Genomic DNA, 24,529 nt, shown 5'->3' on the forward strand with positions numbered 1-24,529 from the left:
CGCCTTGAAACGTGCCATTGTTGGAAGAGAGTGGGAAGGATGGAGCAGAGAAACCTGAACCCCTACCCCTTCAACTGACATTCGAACGCACCGTTTTGCTTTGAAGGCTAGGCCTGTACACGCGTCGCTCTTCCTTCGCGAATGGGAAATACATTTTTAGCCCAAGATTGGCCCAAAATATTACTTTATTATATATACAAAAAGTTTATTTGATTTTATTTGAAAAATATATATATTTTGAGTGGCTATTTGAAATATATATATTACCTAAATAGAATTTTAAATCATAAACATATTTAAATATCATTATATTAATAAAAAATAATAAAATTTTAGTCTAATATAAAAAATTTAAACTCTCAAATTAAGTTCAATCCTTTTAACACTTTTAAAGTAAAAAATAATTTAATGTTGTAACAATTAAGACTTGGCTTCAACATTGTAGTAATGAAAAAAATTTTCTTTTTTTATATTTTAGATATAATATTTTAAAAAAATTAAATTATTTAAGAAAATTTAAATAAATTTTTATCTTTTTATTACGTTTAATTAAATTTTTATAATTTTATTTTAAATCAAATAAATTTTTATAATTAAAAGTTGACTCACTAATATTAATTAATATGTCACATGGTGTTGATATGACATATCAATATTTTATTTTGAAGGATGACATGGTACGTTAATGAAACATAATTACATGGTCACTTAACATTTTTCATTATCTATGTTAGTGTCATATAATATAAAAATAATAAGTGACATTTTAATTAATAACATTTAATCAACTGTTAATCATAAGAGTCTATTTGATTCAAAATAAAAAATACGAAAATTTTATTAAAAGTAATAGAATAATAAAAACTTATTTAACTTTTTAAAATAATTTACAAACTTTGTAAAATATTATATCTTTTAATTTTACATTAACCAATTTTCTTATCTTTGTTAAAAATAAAAGTAAAAAAATTATTTTCCCTGCTTTCCCATTAGAATGAAAATTGATTCGAAAAATCGTACTATTTGATGTATCATACGTCAATTTTTTTTATTTAATTTTAAAACGAAACGTCGTTCACATGCTACTTACGTATGAAATAAAAAAAAATCAATTTTAATTAATTTTTCAAATATATATATATATATATATATATATGACACCATAAGAAGGGGACCGTGTATTATGTTGCGTAACTAAACTTATCAACACGAGAAATGAATTCCATCTGAGCCATTCTCATAATTAAATACTCCTGTCAAATCACACAGAATTATGTGTGAGCCTCCCTGTAGTATAAAGATGATATTGTTGTCTTATCTTCATTTGACCATCTCAATTGCCTATCTCCGGAGTCCGCAGTCTGGCTTCCAGGAACCAGGTATGGTTGAAAACAACGGAGTATTTCGGAGTGATTTGACACTAAGGCAAACTATGCCAAGGATGGTTGTTGACGACACCTTTGTCGATCAGGAAGTCATTTTCAAAATTGGTTTTACGACAGCTGAAGCTAAAAAAATAAATACATAGGGAGTGATCAAGCCAATCAGGTAGGTCAGAACCCGGGAAACTTAGGAAAGCTTACACTGACAATGGAAGTTACATGTGTAACTTCGGGGTGTAGTCAAGTAGCCTGCCTATAAGGTGAACAACAGGGATAGATAGTCTGTGCTAATGACCATGATGCTTTGTCTGCACTTGGAGGAGTTCACTGTAAAAGATTATAGATTAACTTAGCTGGTTGGCGATAATTGACCGGATTTGCCTTCTGTTAAGTAAAAATTAATTAGGTGATCGGGGGCGATTGTTTAGAGTTCATTTGTGGCAACCCTGTTGGTCCTTTTGATTGGTTGTCTGCTGTATGGCATGCAATCAGTCAAGACAAACTGGTCTTAGGTATCCTTTCACACTATAATTCTCTTTTGAACGATCAAGTCTTTGGTCATCTTATAATTCACACATGTAGCCAATCGACTTCAGCCTTCAGGGCGCTAAATATAGCTGCAAAATCCAGCTGATCCTGATGGCATTTAGCAACTTTCTGCGCTTTTTTGGGTGGGGGAGGAGCAAGCTAAATGTAGAGCTTAGAATAATCTTATCATGTTCAAGTCACAATCACTTTTGACTTGTCTTCTCTCTCACCGTTGCGAACGGGTTGGTCTAAGCACGAGACTGGAAGCTAAATTCACACAAGCAAATGCAGGAAGTCTTCCTCTCAAGTCATCCTTTGGGAAGCCCCACCTCCTTTTAACTGCTTGAAGGTACGTAACTGGGGCCCAAACATCTCAATTCTTAGGCATTCAGCATTAACATTGAAGCTTCCTGCAATATCACAGGAAGGTCATGGCGAAGCCACCTTGCTGATAAAGCCATATAGGAATGCTATATGTATACCATTATCGAAAACTGTATAGACAGTAGTCCCTTGTTTTCGATATCTAGATGTCTACTGTCAATTTTAAACTGCCAGACTCACCAGAAAGTGATCATGCCGACCAATCCAATTTTGAGTTCACTGACGATTACTTCGCTTTGGACAGTTGGCTGGGGGATTATCCTGAAGCAATCAGCTCAGGGACAACTAAGAATCCTGTTAATCAAGCCAATGAAGTTAATGATTTTGCTGGCGCTAGCAGCCTCCTTCAAGGACCAGCTGGTAACGGTAAGAAAATTCATTACCTACATCTTAAGTTCCTATATTAGTCTGTTGTCACTGAGAATCATCCTTCTTCCTTGTTTTACTTGTGTTAACAGAAGAAAGTGAAACTATCAGGGAGAGGAGGGAATTCAAAGAAAGATATGCATTCAGGACCAAGTCAGAGGTTGAGATACTTGACGATGGGTACAGATGGAGGAAATATGGGAAGAAGATGGTGAAGAACAGCCCAAACCCAAGGTATTTCCAATGCTTGTATGATTTTAATCTTTAAACTCAGAGGTTTCATTGTATTAGTTAACTACGATTAATCATTGCAGCATGTAATAATTTTCTACAAAGGCTGCAATTAAGCCACCCAAGATCAGATATATTCCGATTATTCAAATTAGTTGGGAGTTTTGGACATGGCAGTTTTCTTGGATGATAACTACTGTTCACTAATACTCTCATGAATCAAAGCCAAACTAATTTGACAGATCGTAGTAGTATCGTCCATTAACAAAATAAACAGAAGATGAAATACTGCTAGATTCTAGATAATAATACTCCTAACAAAGTACCTGTTTAACGTATGATATTGAGTCTGTAGCACCAAGTCGTAGGAGACCAGCTTAAACTCTCAGAAGTTCATTTCTTATTGTTTGATTAACAGGAACTATTATAGATGTTCTGTTGAAGGATGCGCCGTGAAGAAAAGAGTTGAAAGAGACAGAGAGGATCCAAGTTTTGTAATTACAACTTATGAGGGGATCCATAATCACCAAAGCGCTTCTTGAATCAGTGGTTTTCTCAGGTTCCATCGAGTTCTTTGACAGTCAATATCTCACAGCCAGTACTCCTGCAGAAGGCCTACATCTGCATCGATCACATGATACTCAGCATGATACTCAATTCATGTATGGTTAAGAAAACTAAAGATCTAAGGATCGGAATACATGGGGTTTGGCCACCTTTATATCTTTCTGTTGCTTTATTTTGTATAATTTGTTGGCTGGCGGAACCCTGAGTTTCACTCCCCGTTTTCAACTGATAGATTTTAATTATAAGTTGATAGCATTGGTGAATTTGACAGAAGGATGCCTGTTACGTGTTAACCGCGCAAAGCAAGATTAGTGAACACAAATTCCAATTTATTCAGGATTGGTAGACGTTGGTAGGAGACAGAAAATCAAGCTTGGAGACGGTAAAATCTTACATGAGATTCTTTTGAATTGTTTGATTCGATTGGTGACGTTCTTTTTTTTTTTTTGGCGAAAAATGGTATGAAATTGGCTGCAAATTAATCACTTTAAGTCCATATCAGTAACAGCCTCCATGCGAGATTCTGAAAACTCTAGTTGTACCAGGAAACTAGAAAGCAAATCATGTTGGCTCAGGCAATCTATCCTTGTCCAGAATGACGACAAGTTGCTTTCATTTCAGGACACCATTCTCTTGATTTGATGCAAGCCAATCTGCTGCTTGATTAGCAGCTCTTGAAACCAAACTAAGCTTGAAAAATCTGATTTGCTGTCTTAGTTTTCCAATATCCCGCGCTATTGGCAGCAACTTTCATTTGTTTCTCTACTGCTTGTCTTTTTCAATTCCGTTATAAGCACCTTTGGGTGTGATATTGATCACTAGAGGAAAACCCTTTTCTTTTGCCAAAAGGACTCCCTGTCTTAAAGCCTCTGCCCCCACGACAATACCTGACTCTGCGCAGATGTTTCTGCCAATGCCATCTATTGTACAACCCGTATTTTCTCGAGCTACAACTCCAATTCCAGCCTCCTACTCTCTTGACTGAAGGCTTCATCACAATTTATTTTGATCCACCGTACAGGAGGGGCTTTCCACCTTCCTTCATTCAACATTGGCTGCCTACTCTCATTTGTTGAACTGTTAGGAGCAACTGCCATGGTGATTAAAAATTCTGTAATTGCAGCCTCTGCTCTTGTAATGATGCTGATACGGTTAGGGGAGGAAAGCTCAAGCGCAGCTTCACATCTAGCCTTCCAACTTGTCCAACGATAAAACAAAAGTCTGGTCATGACGGTTCCTTTCAGTCTTATGTCCTTTTTATACCCCCAAAGTGACAATAGCCAAGATTCAACCTGTTTCCCACGGCTGTGTTTATTCTCAGAGCCAAAGGAGTCCCAAGCCATACTTGCTTAGCCCACTCACAACGCAAAATAACATGTTCAATTGATTCCTGGTCAATACCACAAATTTGACAGCTTGGAGAACTCACCACCTTCCTTTTCCAAAGATTTTCTCTAGTAGCAACTGCATTGTTGCAGTCCCCAGAGGAAGTTAGGTGCCTTTAGATTCCAAATTTTCTTGTCAATCACACGGGAAGATGATGCTGCCTTGGAATTATCATCTCTGACAGAACGTTTAATGAGCTTTATCCGGATATAACAGAATACTGCCGATTTTCTGTAATAGGTCACACAACCTTCTCCTTCGCCCCATGCTGGCAAATAGGAACTTCCAGAATAGCCCTTGTCTGGTGCTCTGTGGAAAAACTCTTGAACCTCCTTAATATCCAAGAGGCAATTTCTATGTTCAAACAATCGATCCTTTCATAGGTTAAATTCTGTGTCCCAGCAATAACAGCCACAAACGTGCAGAAAGAGAAACTCAAGTCAAAGATCAAAGTTTGAAATCACTCCAAAAAGCAATTAAGTCTCATCCACGAAAGAATATTATCAGTAAGGCAAGCAACTTGAGGGCTTCTAAATTGCTGCCATATGGTCTCTAAACTCTGGTCCTGGGCAGGAAAATATCAAAGTTCTGTCCGGGGGCAGAACAGATTTGACCTCATAATTACCCCAAGCATTTTCACTAATAAAATGGATTAATTGCCGCAATTAAGTCAGCTAACCCACTTCTGCAGTCTCTTCAGGGTTGAGAGACTATACCTTGAATACTGCATAATTCCATGTGTTCCATTGAATCAAAAGTCAAAACTGTCTGTTGCTCAATACGTTAAAGACAAGAATCCAACACTGATAGAAGTTCTTTCTCGACTTTAAATTCAGAGAGGCAGGGAAAGATGAAACATGGGCAATTATCGTGATCTCCACAACTTTTCATTTGTCAAAAACTTCGTTTTAGTTCTCTTTTTGTCATATAATTATGCAAGAAAATCTTTATTTCCACTTTGAAGAACAGAAAATGAGCATCCATCAATGCTAGGACACTCTAAAGAGACTATGCCAAGTACCCGATAAAATTTCACTGCATCGCCTACTCCTGGTATGTCCATTAAAGATAAAGCTGCTTCCTTGTTTTATGCGACAATATCAGAGGGCTCTGAAACCAATAAAGGTGCCGTTACGGATATCTCTCATTTGCACTACCTTTCTATACTACGGTAGATTTGCAGCTTTGATAGGGAAGGGATGTGTTGACTCTGACATCCAACATTTGGACCCAAAAAATCGAAACAAAAGAGAAACTATGGGGAAGAAAAGTCTGCCTCTCTTCTTTTGCTCTGCTTCCAAGATCTGTTGCTAAACCCGTAGAAAAAAATGGAAGGTATTAACACTAGCACCACTTGATATTTCTAATTGCAACCGAAATCATCAATATAATTATAGACCTGTGGTGAGCATGTGACTGCATCGCATCATAAACAAACTATTGCAAGACAACAAGAGGCACAGAAAATCCGGGAAACTTTCACTATATGCTTCATTTATCAAATGGACATGAACTGATTACATGTGTATAGACATGCAAATGCAAATTAGATTTCCTACTGGGCTGTACAGCTTGCCAACTAAGTGCAGAAAAACTTAATACATACATACAGAAATAATGATATGCCCTACACTCTGTTAACTCTACAAATGAAGCCATATTCTTAGTAAATGCTCCACTTAGAGTAGTCAAAAAATGCAACCTACAACAAATTTGACACCTTACTTTGGAAATATGACATTAGGGTTTCTAGAATGTGGGCCCAAATCTGCCAATTCTTTCCAACTAGTTTCTGCTTCATGAACATTAGAGGTTAGACTCCACAGCACATTCCTAGCCTGCATCTTTCTCATCACTGGTGGGTAGAATTTTTCAATGGCCTTTGACTTTGAAAATGTATTCATATTGGACTTAGCGGTGCCACTACAAAGCAACCAGCGGGTCCCAGACTGTTGCTGTGCTTTAGTAGCCCAAAGGTACTGCTTATCAGGCTCAGTAATTAACCCAGCAAGATGGACCTCGGTGATTTTGAAAAATGGTGTACCTTCTTTTTTTTCCTCCCCATCCTCTTCAGGATTCTCTTCGTGATCTCCTTCTGGCTCTGTGCTACAGATTCCTTCCTCTAGAGGGACAGAAGCCCTCTCTACTTGAATTAAAGCAATCATTGAAGTGCCAACTGGTTCATAGTTTCGAAGGGGATCTCTAAGCAACACCATGAGAGCTAGTGTAAAGTTGTTCCCCAACAATCCATGCTTTCTACTAGATGCTTTACCCAAGTTAACATGTTTTGTCAATATTCCACTAACCAAATCAATGCATTTGGCTTTATGGGCCACAAGCAACTGCATCGTGTGGTCACTTATTTGATCTTCATCAGCAATAATTCCAGCATCCAGCCTTAACCACTCATCCAATGTTATCGAAAGAGCCATTAATCTATTAACATCATCAACATCATCTCTGAAATCCAGAGACTGTGAACCTGCAGCCCCCTCCAAACTGAAAAACTTACCAGACTTTGAATCCTTCCCTGTAATAAAATACATATTGCTAGAGGACAAAGGACTGACGGTTGATGGTGCACCCTCATCTGACATGCCACATTGAATTCTCAAACCCTCTATTGCAAGGGCTTCAATCCTATTCATGGCTGATGGAACAAGGTTTTCCAAAGATATACAACCTGCGCTCATCTCACCACCTACGAGGCCTGAGCTCAGATTATCATAGTTCCTGCAACATTGAAATCCTTCAACTTCCTTTCTCTGATAAAATGAATCCTGATCGCATAGTGATTCTTGCTGCAACTCAACCTGCCTGTCATAATGATTTTGAATTAATAAAACAGGCATATCAAGAAGCAAAAGAAGGATAAAAGAGAAAAATGGAAAAAAAAAAAGAAATTGAGAAACTGAAAACAAGATTACTTCATAAATTCATGCAATTGACTGATGTGACAGGATATGTGATTTTTGGTTGAATTGATGTTTAGGATCTGTCGTGAACCTGTGTTTTTGTTGGAAAGGGTGTTTTGTACAGGGAATGGCTGGGATGCTGTTGTTGCTATGTGTTCTTCTTGCAAAGCCTGGATTTTAAGTTGATATGGGTCTAATAGCAACTTAAAACCATATCAACTTAAAATCCGGTGCTGACCTTGTTTCTTACAGGGTTTTGTTTTCATTCCCGGTTGTTGAATGAAATGCCTATTTTTCAAAAAAAAAAAATTCATGCAATTGACAAGACTACATACCTCTCTTGCACAACAGCCCTAGGCGTGGCTCCCAGCGCAACTTGTTGCAATGTTTTCCCGGTAATATCCTCCAAAGGCATTATTGTATTTACCTGCAAGGACAGGTCCTCAATTCCAAGTGAAGCCAAGTTTTGTAGTATCTCCATAATATCGGTACCCAATCTTGCAGGAAGTACAGCTGCTCTAGATACTTGCATGACCAAGTGCCCAACATTTTTACAATTTCTAAAAAGTGAGGGATTCATGGATCGCAGAACACCTCCATCCTTTGTTGGAATGAAATGTCCAAAGCCATCTCCCAGTGGAGGTAATTCACCTCGTTCTGGGGAAAGCGCAATTGGACTTCCAAATCCGTCGGTTTGAACAAGTGGAGAACTTTGAAATGCCTTCTCATCTAAGCCCCACTCACGCATCAAAGCTTCAGTCTCTAAGTTTTCAAGCATGTTGACCTTCCTTCTGTTTTTCAGTGACAGACTTTCCATCTTCTGCTCCTCACTGGGCAGAATAACTGAAGAGACAGCAAAATCTTCATAAATATCCTCACAGCCAGGAGTGGTGGAACCAATTTCTGCCTGCTCTCCTCCTGCACCAAAATCTAGGATGAAGTCACCAGAGGCAAGGGCTTCATTTTCAAACTCTCTCAACAGACGCTCTCTAGGAGATTCAAGAGCACTATCAGGATTCAAGCTAAATGGATCATGTTCAATTTCCAGCATCTTTAAGAAATCAGTAGCCACAGTGTCGGCAATATCATCCAAACTTAGCAATTTCTTTGTCACTTTGCTAGCCTTGTAATTTGATTTAACCTCCATAAACTTTTCATGCTCAATAAACTCGTCCAAAGCAGATGGAGATCCTGATACTGATGATTCTGTAAGCAACATATCTTGAAAAGCTGACTCCAGCTCTTGAACAGTCACTGGTTTGGACCATATATTTCTCTTTTCTTGTCTACAGTCATCTACCACTACCTCCTTGCAACTACTGGAGCTGTGGACCTTTAAAACATGTTCTGCCTTCTCATTAACATCCGAGTCACAATCTTTAAGGATCTCATCCACATTGATAGTTTCGATGGCAGAGCCATCAATAATCTGAATATCAATTTGTTCACATTTAGATGGATCTTTTTGACACATTTCTACACCCTGATCAATGACAAAAAAGTCAATGTTTTCATACTCATCTATACCTTTACCGGACTCAGAATTAGGTTTCAGAGGCTCAACATGTTCGGACAATTTATCTAAGCCTGACGGGCTGTGGAAATTCCCTTCATTAAGTTTCTGATATAAAAAACTTATAGATTTGGAAAGTTCAACTCCCAAATTTGGCAACACTTCAGTACCAAACTTTATATCAACAGACAGGGGTGACAGATAAGACCTGTGGCTTACATTACTTGGAACAGTCCCAGCATGATGAAGCATCCCATTCCCATTACTTGCATGAAGACCTCCACTGTGTCCCATTGCACTTGACCCGGTCTCTGTTAGACTTATAAAATTCGATGCATTCACGTTGCCACTAGATTCAACTAAATTGTCCCTAGTTACCACGAAACTGAAACTGACATTTAGAGTAGCACCTTTAGCCTTGCCAGAAAGTTTAAAGCTTGTTGTCCATTTACCTGAGCCTTTCTCCCCTTCTAAATCCTCCAAAGTAAGTGGTAACAGCCTTGTGAGATCAATCCAATGCTCCCCCATACTATTCCCTGGAGCACCCACAATGGAAGCATAGATAAGGAAAAGCTTCACCTCATACTTTGCTGCATTGTGAGGTCCACTTCTACCATACACATAACATTTATGCATTAACGTTTCTTCAAATTCAGCAATTCCATCCACAACCCTCGCTGCATGAGTAGACAATACCTCATCCTTCCTCTTCCAATGCGCACATAAGCTAAAGTCATTTAAATAGGCAGGCAAGCCTTCAATAGAATGCACATGGAGAAAGAAACAAATATCAAACCGATGACGCCTAATATTAGTTAATGCTTTCAAGGGTTTCTTCCAATTCCACAATGATGATGATTTTTTATCCTTCTGCATCACATCAGCACAGAGGTTTCTTGAGTCCTGCTTTGATTTTGATTCTGAAAGACGGGTTTTTCCAACAGATTTAGATCTAACATTTGATGTGGCAACCAAAGCTTTTGATGAGGGTTTTTGCAAGTAAAGGGCTCTGCTTATTTCCTCAATGTCACGCAACAACTGACCATTATTAGAATCACTACCACAATTATTCTTATGAAGCTCCATTTTGGAGTTCATTTTCTCCATTCCACAAAAGACGGTTATAAACCGCAATAACAGATATTCTAAACAAATTCAGTCTCCCCAGATATCTTCAACAACCCACTTGAAGCATTAAGTCATGCACCAAAAAGGAAGAAAAAAAAGAATTACAAGATAAATCATTGAAAACCCAGAAAGGAACTAATCAAAGCAAACTAAAATTCACTTACTTGAAATACGATTCTCTTTGTCTGTCAGATGAAACAGTAAACTCAAACCTTGATCGATTTCAGTGGCTTAGCTTTGAACTAAAAACAAAACGAATAATAAACTCTCCTTTGCATGAAATGAAAAATGATAACCAAGTCGTTGGTATATTTGGTATTTTCTTGGGATCGTCTAATTTTCATTCTGTTCTCCCTCTATTTTCCGGGAAATTTTAGCGGGACAAAAGTGGAAAAAGATATGTTTTGGTCTTTGTATGAACAGCCTGTCCTTTGATTTGTTGGTGAAACCGAGGCAGCAAAAACAGTCTACTATTTCTAATTTTATAATAGAGTTCGGATACAGTGTCGTAGACCTCATGTTATTCTCTACAGAATGGGTTCTCTGGCCGTTTGATTGCTAAGTATGAACAATTTTGATCTTCCTTTGGATATTTACAAGGCTGACCACTAGCGTATCATCATCCACCGACAGGTTATTCTTTGTCTGTTTTAATCTACTACAACCAGTAAATTAAAATTTTCAATCTGTATCCTTCAACTTTTCCTTTAGATGTTTTGATTGACTTCACTCAGTTTTCTATCAATTGAGTTTCCTATTGTGGGTTTACTTGATTGGTGATATTTCAACTCGATTTACCCATTGCATGTCAAATGCTTGTCATCTTGGATTTCTTGTGAGTTTTCTAACGTCCATTTACTAATGAAAAGATCTGGATTTATGATTCTGATTCCCAGGCCATTTACCTACCAGAAAGGTCCAAGACAAAGCCCAAAAGCCCCATGTCCGTGACGCCAAATTTTAGGCCGCGTACCAGCAATAGACAGCAACTTGGGTTATCCTTAATATCTTACCCAACACCAACAGATAATTGAAGCACCTCTATTCTTGGCGGACGGAAAAATTCAGGGAAGGATCAGTCTAGTAGAGTGTTTGCTTATGGAGAGTTTACTGCAGGCGCCTTATGATGCTACGGTGCGGTTGATGTTGGCTTCTCTGGAGCGGAATTTGCTGCCCGATGCTGTTATAAGGAAGCTAACACGGTTGCTCTTGGCTAGCCGTCTCCGCTCTGGTTATAGACCCTCCGCTGAGCTCCAACTCTCTGACCTCCTCCAATTCGCTCACTGTGCGTACATTTGTTAAATGCTGTAGTAACTTTTTCTTTGATTTTTTTCTGTTTTTTGGCTTACCCTGATTTGATGTTGTTGTGTTTCGTTGACCTGTTTGTTAATTCGACATCGCAGCTTTGAAGGAGATGCCTATAGCTATCAAGACAGATAAGCCTAAAACTCAACATTACGAACTGCCAACCTCTTTCTTCAAGTTGGTTCTCGGGAAGAATTTCAAATACAGGTGCTTTGTTTCCTTTTACGTTCTTCAAGTTGGAAGAGTTCGATATTTGTGTTTTATAGTTATTGGCTTACATGGTTTTCACGTATGGAATGATGCAGTTGTTGTTACTTCTCCGATGGGTCGAGAACTTTGGAGGATGCTGAGGAAGCAATGTTTGAGCTGTACTGTGAGAAGTCACAATTGAAAGATGGGCACACAGTTCTTGATGTGGGGTGTGGATGGGGTTCACTTTCTCTGTACATTGCCCGGAAATATCCCAATTGCAGGGTCACAGGAATCTGCAATTCCACCACACAGAGAGCTTTTATAGAGGAGCAATGCCGGTAAATATGCTACTTGCTATGTATAAATGATAGTATTGACATGCTAAGTGCTTTGAGTCTTGAAACTATTTTTTGTTACCTTAACAGGGATCATCAGTTACAGAATGTGGAGATCATGGTTGCAGACATAAGCTCATTTGAAATGGAGGCATCATTCGACAGGATATATTCCATTGAAATGTTTGAGGTTAATTGTTTTTGCTGTCAGTACGTCCTACTACACAGAGTTACTATTGATAGTTGGAAATTAAACTGATTGTGGTTTATTTCAACAGCATATGAAGAACTATCAGGATCTTCTCAAGAAGCTGTCCAAGTGGATGAAACAGGATAGTCTTCTTTTTGTTCATTATTTCTGCCATAAAGCATTTGCTTACCACTTTGAGGTATGCATATAAATTGATTCTGCTGCGTGACCTTAATTGACATTGCTAATATGGGTTTAGGCAATAAGTAGACATCAGACAATTTTATGAAATTATTTTAATTATAAGGCTCTTAGCTGATATGATAGTATTTTCTCAAACATTCTTATCTAGGACATAAATGAAGATGACTGGATAACTAGGTACTTCTTCACAGGAGGTACAATGCCTTCAGCTAATCTGCTTCTTTATTTCCAGGTAAGGTTTACACTCCACATGATGAAGTTTGTGGTTTTGTTGCATCTAATATATGCTATGAATTCTGAAAATTGAGATCAACAGCCCTTGATTTTTGACTATTCCTGACCAAAAAAAAAGTTTTCCCATGATGCCTAACCATATAAAGGAATGTGCATATTTGAGCATGGGCTATATCACTTGATGGCTTCTTGTTCATCATATGTATGCAGGATGATGTTTCTGTTGTCAATCATTGGCTTGTGAATGGGAAACATTATGCACAGACTAGGTGAGAGCAGTTATTCTGTAAAATCAATATTCATCAGACACTAACAACAGCTATAGTGATTTGTTTAAGAATGAACTTTGAGGCTAGAAAAGTTCTTTCCCTGTTAAAAGTTCGAACGTTCTCACAGAAAATTTGTTTTGCAGTGAAGAATGGCTCAAGAGAATGGACCAAAACTTGGCTTCCATTAAGCCAATAATGGAGTCAACCTATGGCAAGGATCAGGCTGTCAAATGGACCGTCCATTGGAGAACATTCTTTATCGCTGTTGCAGAACTTTTTGGATACAATAATGGAGAAGAATGGATGGTTGCACTATTCCTATTCAAAAAGAAATGAAGCAGTCAATGCTGATTTCCACCTGAAACCAACATTGGAGGATAAAAGTATGTTCATTTTGCAATAAATGGCTGCTATATGCAATTATTACTTCTATAACAGGAACTCCAGAATTGTTGAATAACATATTCATACCTGATGAAATTGGTCTTCCAGGGCTCTTGTATTCCAAGAAAGCTGTAACAACCGCATCAGGAACCAAAATAGCCTATTTTTTCCAATGTTTTACTTGGTGCTGTTATCTTATATGTTGGTAATCCTTGCTAGTTTTTTATTTGTTAAGCTAATCCTTTCTAGTTCCTATTGTTTAATTTCAATTTTAACCAGTGCGCCTTCGTGGGAGTTCAGGGAGTATATATAATATAAGAGAACATCTAAAGCCTGGATATCAATAAAAGCTCTTTTATTATTAAGAGAATAAATCTTAACCCAGACATGTTTTTGGACTGTGTTGGGTGACTAAAGGCAGGACTGTTGCAGATGTAACTTTCTATCGACCAAAGTGGAGAGTGCATAATTTAAATTCATGCAACAAAACAAAAATAGTTTAAGATTGAACCTTTGTGGAGTTTAGAAGGGATCCTTTTTGTTAACAGAGGTATAAGATTTCTGTTGGATCTCCCAGCTGATCACACATCCTTGGATCTTTACTCCTATGGTGAAGTTTTACTGAAATGATATATAAGAATGGAAATAATAAGGCTTATCATGAATTTCAGCAAAATCAACTTCTGCATCAAAATTCATGTTGGTCAATTAAAAATATCAAATGAATTTCCTTGTCACAATCAATACCAATTGAGTTTTTCTGCATCAGAACCAACAAATTCAACTATCTTAACAAGTACTTCGACACTGGGCTTGATTTTTTCACCTTCTCTATCAAGTTCTTATCTACCAAAATCCTCACTATAAAAGGAAACAACTAAACTACTCCTCAGGGCAATTTAAGCAAAAACTAACTAGTTTCATGCGAGTAGCTGTATCATTAATATCTACAACTGAGGATGGTTGTTACTTGCAACCAGCTTTAACAAATGGTATATGTTGATTGCCTGAAGAAACAACCAGAATTACCTTAGTCAATAAAGGAAATAACCATTAACAGAGAGAAGAAAGCTTGTCTTGCAGTAAATAAAAACTTCTAGCAGATACAACATTTAGTTACATCTCATAATTGATAATGCGTGAGGCACTCACCACTCAGCTAGATATTGTGATTTTCTTAAAGGTGATCCACATAAAAACTGCAGCATTAAAGGAATGCAAGGTGGAAAATAGAAATCATAGTTCCAAACAAAGTTTCCTGACAATGCTTATTCCTTCAGAAGTAGACATCACTTAAATCAACATCTCATGGTATATGTGTTAAACATGAGATGATGACTGGAAGACTTGTCTGTCTTCTTTAACTGACACAATGCACAAATTTCGGAGGGATGAAAGAAAATCAAGAGCTTGTCCAAACAATGTAGAATCAAAATCCAGCAAAATCAGAAAAATATGATGTAGCCTGGGGTCATGCTCAACGTAGAAGATAGTAGAGAAGAAGCAATGGTGTTACTGCTACTTATATGTAGTCTGTCTGAGGTTGTGACACTAAACAAGGACAAATTGGTTCAATGACCAGAGTACAACTCGTAAAGCTTCCCGTGATATACACAAAATAGGTAATACATCATGCACCCAAACAAAATGTGTCAGTTTTAGGTAGTAGCAAATTGAAACCAGTAGCAGTTTCTGATTAAATTTCGTGTCTCAGATCACTATCAACAACCTGAATCACGGTGCTATTAGGAGTGCTTTCCACAATTTGTCTGAGACAGGCATCACCAACAATGTTACATCTACTTTATCTAATGACTCTATTCGGATTATGTCTATGTTCCATTAAATAACTTATAATTCAGTTCCTCCCTGAGATCTTAACAAGTAACAACCACCTATCCATAATATTTCCCTAACCTCGTCTAGCATCAGCTGTATCAATCACAATGTTTCTTTGAACATAAGATTATCAAATTTCAAATAATGCAATTAAAAGGAATCACAATAGACAAAATGATGAAAATTTTCAATTGAGTTAGTTTCACCTCTTTGCCACTATTTAGCAGTATTCTCAACTGGGTTTCCACTGTCCTCTTGAAAAACATAACCAACAGGGCCTTCAGCCTCCAAGAAGCGACTTAGATGCTTGTCATCCAAATGTTCCTGTCCGACAAAACAAAACCAAATAAGCAAAACGAAGAAAGTAATTTATTCCAGAGGAGAAAAACCCCAAACACAATAAAGTAAGATGGGATTTACAGAGAGACAAGCTCTATATTTTTGCCACTCAGAAATACATTCCTCTTTATCCCACTGACCCTTCACAAATTTCTCGGAGTACCACCTGCAGTTGAGAGAGGGAGCTAAGGCTTAAGAAAGGTTTTAGGGAAATTGAACAATAAGAGGAAACAGAAGAAGAAGAAGCGACCTGTTAAAGCAATTGTGGTAAGCAGCTCGTAGATGGGCACAAGGCGACGTTGAAGTGGAGCTGCTTTTCTTGTCTCTCTTGCTCAGTCCCATTTCGCGTTAGCTGCCAAAGTTGCCAACGATTCACCCAAAGCTTATCGCCCTCTTTTCTCTTCCGGTCTTCTGCACCCCAGTCTTTCGCCGCAGTTGACGATGGCATCAATTCTCAATTACAGCTCTTTTTTTTTTTTTTATGTATATACTACTAATATTAGTAATATAATGATCATACTTGGGAGCAAAAAATAAAAATAAACCTAATATTTAGATTATTTGTTTCCAAATTCATTTTTAAAAAGAGTAGTCACATATTTTTTATGAGAATATTGTTTAAATTGAGAATCATATTAACTTTGATTTAAATCTTTTAATCACTTTTTTAATTTAATATCTATTTGATTTAATTATAAAGTAAAAAAATTATTTTTTATTACATGTAATTAAATTCTATATTTTTATTTTAAACTAAGTAATCTCTTATAATTTAAAATTAATTAATTATTTTTAATTAAAATATTATTTATCATTTTATACTACATGTTGGCTTTTTCATATAAAATGATTTTATGTATTATTTTGAGTAAGAATAATTAATCAACTATTAATTATAATACTTATTTTATTTAAAATAAAAATATAAAATTTTTATTGAATATAATAAAAAATAAATATTTGTTTAATTTTTTTTGAATATTTCAAATACTTTTTCACATATTATGTCAATCTATTTTTTTCACTTTGTTTCTTCCCCTATGTCCTGTAATTTTGAATTAAGTTAAAGGTTTAACATTTCAATATTACTAATTAAGAGGTCTTAATCAACTTCTAACTTGGTATTTGATTCCGTCGTGATAAGAATAACAGAGTAAACAGAGCACCTACAACGGTAAATAATTTCAAAGAATATAGCATCCTTCTTTTGAGATAAACAAGGACTTGACAAAATATATAGGTTTTGCCTTTCTATGATCCCTTAGTGCACGTGTTTTTACTATCCACACAATTAACTTTTTACTAAATGCTATTGTTTTTTTATCTTAATGTATACCGATAAATAGTATCATTTTATCTGAGGAATGATGATAGAGTTTTCAAAGTTTATGAATAATGCATTGAAATATATGGTAAGAGTGAATTTGATTGGAAGATTTAAAAATCATATGCGAATATATATATAATTATTAAGATTTATATAATAATTTATTATTTATAAAATTGAGTTTCATCGTCATGTAATTTAAGTTTAAAATTTTATTAGAATAATATAATTAGATTTAAATTGTTATAATTAATATTAGAATATGTGTTATTATTGTTTAGATTTTTGTATTATACTTGTGAGATATTGAAACAAATGATTATACCAATAATGTTTAACAAGAGTTGTTACATAAAACTTTATAAATCAAAATAATTTCCTCATTAGCCATGCTTTATCTAAGAATTAAAAGAATAAAATAAAGTCCAATCTATATTGATTTCAATTTAATTCCATTAATTAGAAAAAGAAAATCAATCACTAATAGATATGACAAAGTTAAAAAGTCTCTTTCTCTAATTTTAGTGTACCCTGTTCTCCTATTTCAAAGATTTCCATCATTTAACTAAGAGCTTCATCTAATTTAGCAAGAAATATTAACATTCTTATTTGAAAGCAAAAGAACAATACTCGACATTTAATAAGTCATTTACTTATTCCATATTCTTTTATAGTGCTCCAAGCGAATTAATTGCTTTAATCAACAACAGTTAACTCTTTAAAAGAAAAGAATAAAAACATAATATATATGAGTGTGAAAAACATTTGATCAGCTTGCAATTAAAGTATATTAACCTAAATAAAGTCCAAGATTTAATGATTGATTGGCTGGTTGATGTTAAGATCAATAAGAAGATATTATAAAATATTTCAATTGATAAAATAAATCTTTAATTAGAATTAGGTAAATAAAACCATTCAAATTAAAAATTTCTTACCTTAAGTCGTAAATAGATATGCTCGAATCTTCATTTTCCTTTTTCAGAAGAGTAAAAACGAGGTCGTTTTGATTCTAAACTCTTGCAGAGCAAGCTATAAAGTCTCCACCTCGCTTCTCCAACCCTTCATTTCCACTCTCACTTCGACTCTCTCTCTCTCGCTAACTCGCCTGGACTCATCTCCTGGAAAGATGGACCAATTCAAGAAGCAACCTCGTCTTCCCAAATTCGCGATCCCCAAAAGCTACGATATTCGGCTGAAACCTGACCTCTCCGCCTGCAAATTCGCCGGCACCGTCTCAATTGACCTCGACATCGTCGCCGGCACTCGCTTCATCGTCCTCAATGCCGCCGAACTCTCCATCAACCCCGGCTCCGTCTGCTTCTCCCCTCGTAACTCCTCCAAGGTCTCCTCGATCTCGACAAAAATATTTTTCGTTTCCTTTAGTTTGAAAGCAATATTTGATTGCTTTAGAGCTTTTCATTTCTTCATTTCCACTTCACTTAGGTTATTTTAGGATTCGAAGTAAGATTTCGTAATCTGTTGTTTAACTAAAATTTGGTCAACTTACTGCGATGTAACTGATTGTTAAGCAGGTATTTGAGGCATCGGAAGTAGAGTTAGTGGAAGAGGATGAGATTTTGGTGTTAGATTTTGCCGAGACACTTCCTCTGGGGCTGGGGGTTTTGGCTATTGGATTTGAGGGTGTCTTAAATGACAGAATGAAAGGTTTCTATAGAAGGTACCCATTACATGCATATATAGACACACACACACACACACACACACACACTCTTTTTGATGAAAATAAAAGAGTAGGATGTTATCTAATTTAGGATATTTTGACATTCAGTACTTACGAGCATAATGGTGAGAAGAAGAATATGGCAGTTACACAGTTTGAGCCAGCTGATGCTAGGCGATGCTTTCCGTGTTGGGATGAACCTGCTTGCAAGGTTATTGTCTTGTCTATTCTAAAAGCTTGTTTATTACTCGTTAAGTTTAGTCTTGACATCAAAGCTTGATGACAAAACTTGTGTTATAGGCTACATTTAAGATCACATTGGATGTGCCATCTGAACTAGTAGCCCTTTCAAACATGCCTGTTGTTGAGGAGAACGTGAATGGCCCTCTGAAAACTATTTCTTATCAAGAATCACCAATCATGTCCACTTATTTGGTGGCTGTTGTTGTTGGTTTGTTCGATTATGTGGAAGATCACACATCAGATGGTAAGATCATATTTTGTTATTCATTGCTTACGTTGACAGCCTGGGCATACTCTATTATTTATGGCCTTGACATTTTACCTGTATCTCTGTTCAGGGATCAAAGTTCGAGTATACTGTCAAGTTGGGAAGACAAATCAAGGGAAATTTGCTCTAAATGTTGCTGTGCGGACACTTGAGTTGTACAAAGAGTATGTTTTCTCTGATTTCTCATCATTCAATTACTTGTGTATTGATTGTTATTCCCTCATTTTATGTCTCTTACTATACAAACTGGTGAAGACTATCAGCTGTTCTTTCACATGGCTGCTTAATGCTTACAATCTATTTTCTGCATTTATTCCCAATTAATTCTGTTAACTTCTATAGATATTTTGCTGTGCCTTACGCTCTTCCCAAATTGGATATGATTGCTATTCCTGATTTTGCTGCCGGTGCAATGGAGAACTATGGCTTAGTTACATACCGTGAAACGGCTTTGCTCTATGATGAGCAGCACTCTGCAGCTGCCAATAAGCAGAGGGTAAAATTTGTAAATTATGTTGGTATCTTTATCATATTATTTCATCCTGCATCAGACAAAATGTTTTGACAATACTACTTGGTTGCTGTTAAGGTTGCAACAGTGGTGGCCCATGAACTGGCACACCAGTGGTTTGGTAATCTTGTGACAATGGAATGGTGGACACATTTGTGGCTTAATGAGGGTTTTGCAACATGGGTAAGGCACTTTGGATTTTTATGTTTCCATCTGTATTTACTATAACCAGCTTCTGCTAGGAACTGTATAACTAATGATTATGCATTTTCAGGTGAGCTACTTGGCAACTGATTACTTGTTTCCAGAATGGAAAATATGGACTCAGTTTCTTGATGAATCTACTGACGGTCTTAGGTTGGATGGGCTTGCAGAATCCCACCCAATTGAGGTAAATGGATATAAAGCAGGATTATTTTCTGTACATTAGAAAGGTTGGTATGATTGCTTGTTGCTAGAATATTTGATATTTAAAATAATTGGCTTTGCAGGTGGAAATTAATCATGCTGGTGAAATTGATGAAATTTTTGATGCTATAAGTTACAGAAAAGGTGCATCAGTTATCCGGATGCTACAAAGCTACTTAGGTGCTGAATGCTTTCAGGTTGGTCTGGTTTGTTACATGTATCATGATTCTTTCATCAGCTGATTTCTAAATGATTGTTGCATTTTTTTTTTGTGTGCAATTGATTTATTTTACCTGCTTCTTTTGAACCTTCCAAGTATTAAGATTATCTTACTAGTACTTATTTCTGATGAAAACAGATGGAAAGTCTACTTGTATTTATTTATTTCATAAATGCTTTCGAGGTCATATGTTTACAACAATCTTCTTCATTGCATTTGTGAACTTAAATTTGTATAATTTTTCTTTGAATATCTTAAACTCAAAAGTTAATTTGATTTATTCACATGTGAATCATTCCTGCAATCAGAGGTCACTTGCTTCATATATAAAAAAACATGCATGCTCAAATGCAAAGACTGAAGACTTATGGGCTGCCCTTGAGGAGGGATCTGGTGAACCAGTCAACAAGCTAATGAATACATGGACAAAGCAGAAGGGTTATCCAGTTGTCTCTGTCAAAGTCAAAGATCAGAAGTTGGAATTTGAGCAGGTTTAATTGTGTTTGATTCTTTTTGGTTGGGTGGACCTGGTGGGGGAAGATGGGGGGTTTCTCTTCAATTAAAACTTTGAAATTGTGCCTCTCAATTCAAATTCATTGTCAGCTGTTTTATTTTATGATGGTTTTATTTGATGTTTTTCTTAAAGTGAAGTTTGTGTTCTAACACTTGATGTGATGAATGGCAGTCACAATTCTTAGCTAGTGGTTGCCATGGGGATGGGCTGTGGATTGTTCCGATAACTTTTTGTTGTGGGTCATATGACAAGAAGAAAAGCTTCTTGTTACAAACAACGTCTGAAACTCACGATGTAAAGGAGTTCTTTTCTGACAGCAACAAAAGTGGTATAGCACATTCTTGGATAAAGCTTAATGTCGATCAGACTGGTTTCTATCGGGTGAAATATGATGAGGAACTTGCAGCTAGAGTTCGTTATGCAATAGAAAACAAATACTTGACTGCCACTGACAGATTTGGTAATTTGAATATTTGCATTAGATCGCATATTGTTCTGGAACGGTAAAGAGATAAGTTAACATTACTTCTTCCTTTTACAGGCATTCTTGATGATTCATTTGCGCTTTGTATGGCACGCCAGCTGCCATTGACCTCCTTGCTTACCTTGATGGGTGCCTACAGAGAGGAACTTGAGTATACTGTGTTGTCAAACTTGATAAGTGTACTGTTCACCTCTTATCTTGTTTAAATTTACTTTCATTAGTCTCTGAGTCCTGATTCTGGCTTTTGCTTTTCGCAGATAACGTATAAGGTTGGGAGAATTGCAGCAGATGCAAAACCTGAACTAATGGATGACATTAAGCAATTTTTTGTTAACCTTTTCCAATATTCTGCTGAGTAAGTTATCTCAAATGTGGTTGCTAGTTTCCTGGTGATTTTAATTACTGCTTGACATGCTGCATTATGATGCCTTCAAGTATATGCTAAATCTGGTTGGATTGTAACACTGGCAACACATGACAATTTATTGAGAACTGGTTGAGAAGCTCATCCATTTTATTTAATTTAATTCTTCATCTAAAACAAGAATTAATGTTACCAACCTGTTTAGGTGCTTGAGCTTGAAGCTGTTAATTGACCAAAGGAATGAAGGGAACATATTCTTTTTAATCTTCATAAGCAAAAGGAAACTTGGTCTTATTGCATATTTTGACCATTATATAAAGCTTCAAGGGAGAAAGGATTCTTTTTGTTCTTCATGAGCAAATGGAGACTTAGTCTCATTGCATCTTTTGACCCAAGTGGAAAGCACTCTGCAATATAAATTCAGGAAGATTGGCTTCTTACATTGACATTCTTTTTTCTGTTTTAATTCTAACAGGAAGCTTGGTTGGGATGCTAAACAAGGTGAGAGTCATCTGGATGCAATGTTGAGAGGAGAAATTTTGACTGCCCTTGCTATGCTTGGGCATGAGGAGACACTGACAGAAGCAACGAGGCGATTTCATGCATTCTTGAATGACAGAAACACACCACTCCTCCCTCCTGACATAAGAAAGGTTGTTGATTGTGAAGGATTAGTTGAAGCAGTTGTTGCCCTTTTTATAGTCACCTGCTAACTATCATTTTCTCTGCTTGCAGGCAGCATATGTAGCTGTAATGCAGAAAGTCAACTCCTCTGACAGAGCAGGTTTTGAGTCTCTTTTGAGAGTTTATAGAGAGACTGATCTAAGCCAAGAGAAAACCCGCATTTTAGGTACTGACAAATCCTTGCCATTGTGATGCAGATGGTTGAGTTTATGAATTTGACAATTACATTACTTGTTTTTTCTGTAGGCTCATTGGCATCTTGTCCGGATCAGGGTATAGTTCTTGAAGTTCTAAACTTTGTACTGTCTTCTGAGGTATTCTAACTGTTGGTTGAAAGGTTACCATTGATCTTAATAAACTAATTACTCTGATGGTCTGAATAACATTTTCCCTTTGGTTCAGGTTCGCAGCCAAGATGCTGTGTTTGGACTTGCTGTTAGCAAGGAGGGACGTGAAGTTGCATGGACATGGCTCAAGGTAATACTAGGAACCAGGGATTTTCTTTTTTGGATGAGGGGGGAAGATGTGGAGATTATTGGGGAAAAGGGTGTCTTGAGTCTTGACTGTTTAGGAACATATGATGCTGGTGAATAACCAATGTTTTGGCAATACATCATCTTGTGAGATCTTCAGTTTTTGTAATATAAAGAACATAAATATTGTTGATTTTAGCCCCTGTTATTCTTTTTCCCTTTCCATTCTTCTCATCTGTCTGATGATGTGAATACAGGATAACTGGGATCTCATCTCAAAAACATATGGGAGTGGATTTCTGATAACTCGCTTTGTCAGTGCAATTGTCTCACCGGTTTGTGCCCTGCTCTGCCCTTTCTCTCTCTAACTTAATCATAATTTATAATCTGAATTTGTGTTTTTGTCTGTTATGCATTCTGTTTCACTTGTTTAATTTTACCCTTTACTATAGAGAGACCATTTATATGTGATCATAAATATCATTTGTTTATTGTGTGTGTGTTGTGTGCTTTTTTATTCTCTAATCTTGCCTCGCGTGTATGTCTGTCTTGTACACAGTTTGCTTCATTTGAGAAAGTGAAGGAAGTGGGGGAGTTCTTTGCAAGCCGGACAAAGCATTCAATTGCCAGAACGTTGAAGCAGAGCCTTGAGCGGGTCAACATTAATGCCAATTGGGTTCAGAGCATTCAGGAAGAGAAAAACCTGGCTGAGGCCGTGCGGGAGTTAGCTTACAGGAAATACTAAGATTGATCTTTCTAGTGCGTTTTTTCCTCTTTAGCTTTACTTTAGATGTAGACTAGAAAGCTGTTGAGGTGGCTTTTAACTGTTCTCATACTTGACCGAGTAATATGAATAATAATGCATGGGACGTCGTCAGTTTCTAGTAGTCTTGCTGATAATCATATTGTCTAGTGTCTTTTCCACATACTGCTAAATGCTAGTAAGAGAACATGCAAGAAAAAGACGAGCTCAAATGAGAGAAAATTGAAGGAAGAAATTCATTCATCTGAATTGTAGATTTGGAGTCTCCCTCTACCCTGTAGTTTCTTTTGCTCAGCAATAAATAAATTGGCATTTTAATGATTATTAAATTTAAGGAAAGTAATCTATTTGTACTTACAATTTTCTTTCAACAGAAAATAAAGTTTTTGAAACAACTTTCTATTGTATGCTATTTGAGAATTGTTCTTCTTTTTTTTAAATATCGAGACTATAAAACATTTTTCAAACAACAAAACACCGAATAAAAATTAAAAATTAAAAAATTAAACATATCTTGATGTCATTTTTGTTTTAAAATTTGTATATCGATTATGACATGGTCAAAATATTAAAAGATAGATTACAGCACGATGATAATGGTGATTAATAAAGAATTTGTAGAGTTGACAGTATTTAATTTTTTTATGATAAAAAGAAGATATCGAAAAATTAATTTATCACAAATGTTTTTAAAAGTATTTTAATTTACTCATGTTATATATGGATTAAATAAATAATTTTATATAGATGAGTATCTTTGAAATTACTTTATGAGAACAATTTTTTTGAATGAAAACATACCTATCGTGTTTCAAATAAAACCATTGTTAATTATAGGAACAAAGTAAACTGAGTGGCGCAGGCAAGGGTGAAAGACTTTATTTGAGGTAGAGAT

At 36.3% G+C, this 24,529-nt stretch overlaps 5 protein-coding genes across 7 annotated transcripts; 3 read left to right on the top strand and 2 right to left on the bottom strand.

Annotated features, from left to right (window-relative positions):
• The first annotated feature begins 2,403 nt into the window (after positions 1-2,403).
• On the top strand, positions 2,404-3,749 carry WRKY50 (WRKY DNA-binding protein 50). The gene is made up of 3 exons (XM_021422040.1): positions 2,404-2,660; positions 2,753-2,894; positions 3,310-3,749. Exons 1-3 carry the CDS (start codon positions 2,441-2,443, stop codon positions 3,431-3,433), a joined length of 486 nt encoding a protein of 161 aa, XP_021277715.1. The 5' UTR covers positions 2,404-2,440; the 3' UTR covers positions 3,434-3,749.
• Positions 3,750-6,107: 2,358 nt separating this feature from the next.
• On the bottom strand, positions 6,108-10,999 carry LOC110411734 (light-independent protochlorophyllide reductase subunit). Of its 2 annotated transcripts, XM_021422032.2 has the most exons (3): positions 10,565-10,999; positions 8,095-10,457; positions 6,109-7,661 (listed from the first exon to the last, which is right to left on the bottom strand). In XM_021422032.2, the coding sequence occupies exons 2-3, from the start codon at positions 10,377-10,379 to the stop codon at positions 6,566-6,568; spliced, it is 3,381 nt and encodes a 1,126-aa protein (XP_021277707.1). In that variant the 5' UTR covers positions 10,380-10,457; positions 10,565-10,999; the 3' UTR covers positions 6,109-6,565. The 2 variants fall into 2 exon arrangements, with proteins under 2 accessions (XP_021277708.1, XP_021277707.1); XM_021422033.2 differs by lacking the exon at positions 10,565-10,999 and having other exon boundaries at positions 6,108-7,661; positions 8,095-10,535.
• A 177-nt stretch (positions 11,000-11,176) lies between these two features.
• On the top strand, positions 11,177-13,776 carry LOC110411739 (S-adenosyl-L-methionine-dependent methyltransferases superfamily protein). Its single transcript, XM_021422039.2, has 9 exons — positions 11,177-11,685; positions 11,804-11,912; positions 12,011-12,235; positions 12,323-12,422; positions 12,511-12,621; positions 12,775-12,858; positions 13,071-13,129; positions 13,273-13,512; positions 13,622-13,776. The coding sequence occupies exons 1-8, from the start codon at positions 11,499-11,501 to the stop codon at positions 13,463-13,465; spliced, it is 1,068 nt and encodes a 355-aa protein (XP_021277714.1). The 5' UTR covers positions 11,177-11,498; the 3' UTR covers positions 13,466-13,512; positions 13,622-13,776.
• A 77-nt stretch (positions 13,777-13,853) lies between these two features.
• LOC110411741 (protein phosphatase) lies at positions 13,854-16,174 on the bottom strand. 2 transcript variants are annotated; one of them, XM_021422043.2, is made up of 4 exons: positions 15,942-16,174; positions 15,773-15,857; positions 15,559-15,676; positions 13,854-14,134 (listed from the first exon to the last, which is right to left on the bottom strand). In XM_021422043.2, exons 1-3 carry the CDS (start codon positions 16,031-16,033, stop codon positions 15,569-15,571), a joined length of 285 nt encoding a protein of 94 aa, XP_021277718.1. In that variant the 5' UTR covers positions 16,034-16,174; the 3' UTR covers positions 13,854-14,134; positions 15,559-15,568. The 2 variants fall into 2 exon arrangements, with proteins under 2 accessions (XP_021277718.1, XP_021277716.1); XM_021422041.2 differs by lacking the exon at positions 13,854-14,134 and adding an exon at positions 14,143-14,520.
• Positions 16,175-18,090: 1,916 nt separating this feature from the next.
• On the top strand, positions 18,091-23,963 carry APM1 (aminopeptidase M1). Its single transcript, XM_021422035.2, has 19 exons — positions 18,091-18,363; positions 18,554-18,699; positions 18,811-18,913; positions 19,003-19,189; positions 19,284-19,377; positions 19,556-19,709; positions 19,803-19,907; positions 19,999-20,115; positions 20,216-20,329; positions 20,661-20,843; positions 21,038-21,326; positions 21,408-21,529; positions 21,608-21,705; positions 22,190-22,367; positions 22,450-22,564; positions 22,645-22,712; positions 22,801-22,875; positions 23,129-23,206; positions 23,431-23,963. Exons 1-19 carry the CDS (start codon positions 18,148-18,150, stop codon positions 23,614-23,616), a joined length of 2,628 nt encoding a protein of 875 aa, XP_021277710.1. The 5' UTR covers positions 18,091-18,147; the 3' UTR covers positions 23,617-23,963.
• Positions 23,964-24,529: the final 566 nt, after the last annotated feature.

Source organism: Theobroma umbraticum, unplaced genomic scaffold (genome assembly GCF_002168275.2).
Source record: "Theobroma umbraticum cultivar Fairchild unplaced genomic scaffold, ASM216827v3 scaffold_56.0, whole genome shotgun sequence".
Classification (NCBI taxonomy): domain Eukaryota; kingdom Viridiplantae; phylum Streptophyta; class Magnoliopsida; order Malvales; family Malvaceae; genus Theobroma; species Theobroma umbraticum.

Excerpts from the sequence above, each read along its gene's own strand:
- LOC110411739 (XM_021422039.2), top strand. The coding sequence starts at position 11,499 with ATGGAGAGTTTACTGCAGGCGCCTTATGATGCTACGGTGCGGTTGATG. Across the intron at positions 11,913-12,010 it reads GGGAAGAATTTCAAATACAG|TTGTTGTTACTTCTCCGATG; the intron begins GTGCTTTGTTTC and ends GGAATGATGCAG. Across the intron at positions 12,622-12,774 it reads CATTTGCTTACCACTTTGAG|GACATAAATGAAGATGACTG; the intron begins GTATGCATATAA and ends ATTCTTATCTAG.
- LOC110411741 (XM_021422043.2), bottom strand. The coding sequence starts at position 16,033 with ATGGGACTGAGCAAGAGAGACAAGAAAAGCAGCTCCACTTCAACGTCG. Across the intron at positions 15,858-15,941 it reads TACCACAATTGCTTTAACAG|GTGGTACTCCGAGAAATTTG; the intron begins GTCGCTTCTTCT and ends TCTCAACTGCAG. Across the intron at positions 15,677-15,772 it reads AATATAGAGCTTGTCTCTCT|GAACATTTGGATGACAAGCA; the intron begins GTAAATCCCATC and ends TTTGTCGGACAG.
- LOC110411734 (XM_021422033.2), bottom strand. The coding sequence starts at position 10,379 with ATGGAGAAAATGAACTCCAAAATGGAGCTTCATAAGAATAATTGTGGT. Across the intron at positions 7,662-8,094 it reads AGGGCTGTTGTGCAAGAGAG|GCAGGTTGAGTTGCAGCAAG; the intron begins GTATGTAGTCTT and ends TCATTATGACAG.
- WRKY50 (XM_021422040.1), top strand. The coding sequence starts at position 2,441 with ATGTCTACTGTCAATTTTAAACTGCCAGACTCACCAGAAAGTGATCAT. Across the intron at positions 2,661-2,752 it reads TCAAGGACCAGCTGGTAACG|AAGAAAGTGAAACTATCAGG; the intron begins GTAAGAAAATTC and ends TTGTGTTAACAG. Across the intron at positions 2,895-3,309 it reads AAGAACAGCCCAAACCCAAG|GAACTATTATAGATGTTCTG; the intron begins GTATTTCCAATG and ends TTTGATTAACAG.
- APM1 (XM_021422035.2), top strand. The coding sequence starts at position 18,148 with ATGGACCAATTCAAGAAGCAACCTCGTCTTCCCAAATTCGCGATCCCC. Across the intron at positions 19,908-19,998 it reads ATGAGGGTTTTGCAACATGG|GTGAGCTACTTGGCAACTGA; the intron begins GTAAGGCACTTT and ends ATGCATTTTCAG. Across the intron at positions 21,530-21,607 it reads TGTTGTCAAACTTGATAAGT|ATAACGTATAAGGTTGGGAG; the intron begins GTACTGTTCACC and ends TGCTTTTCGCAG.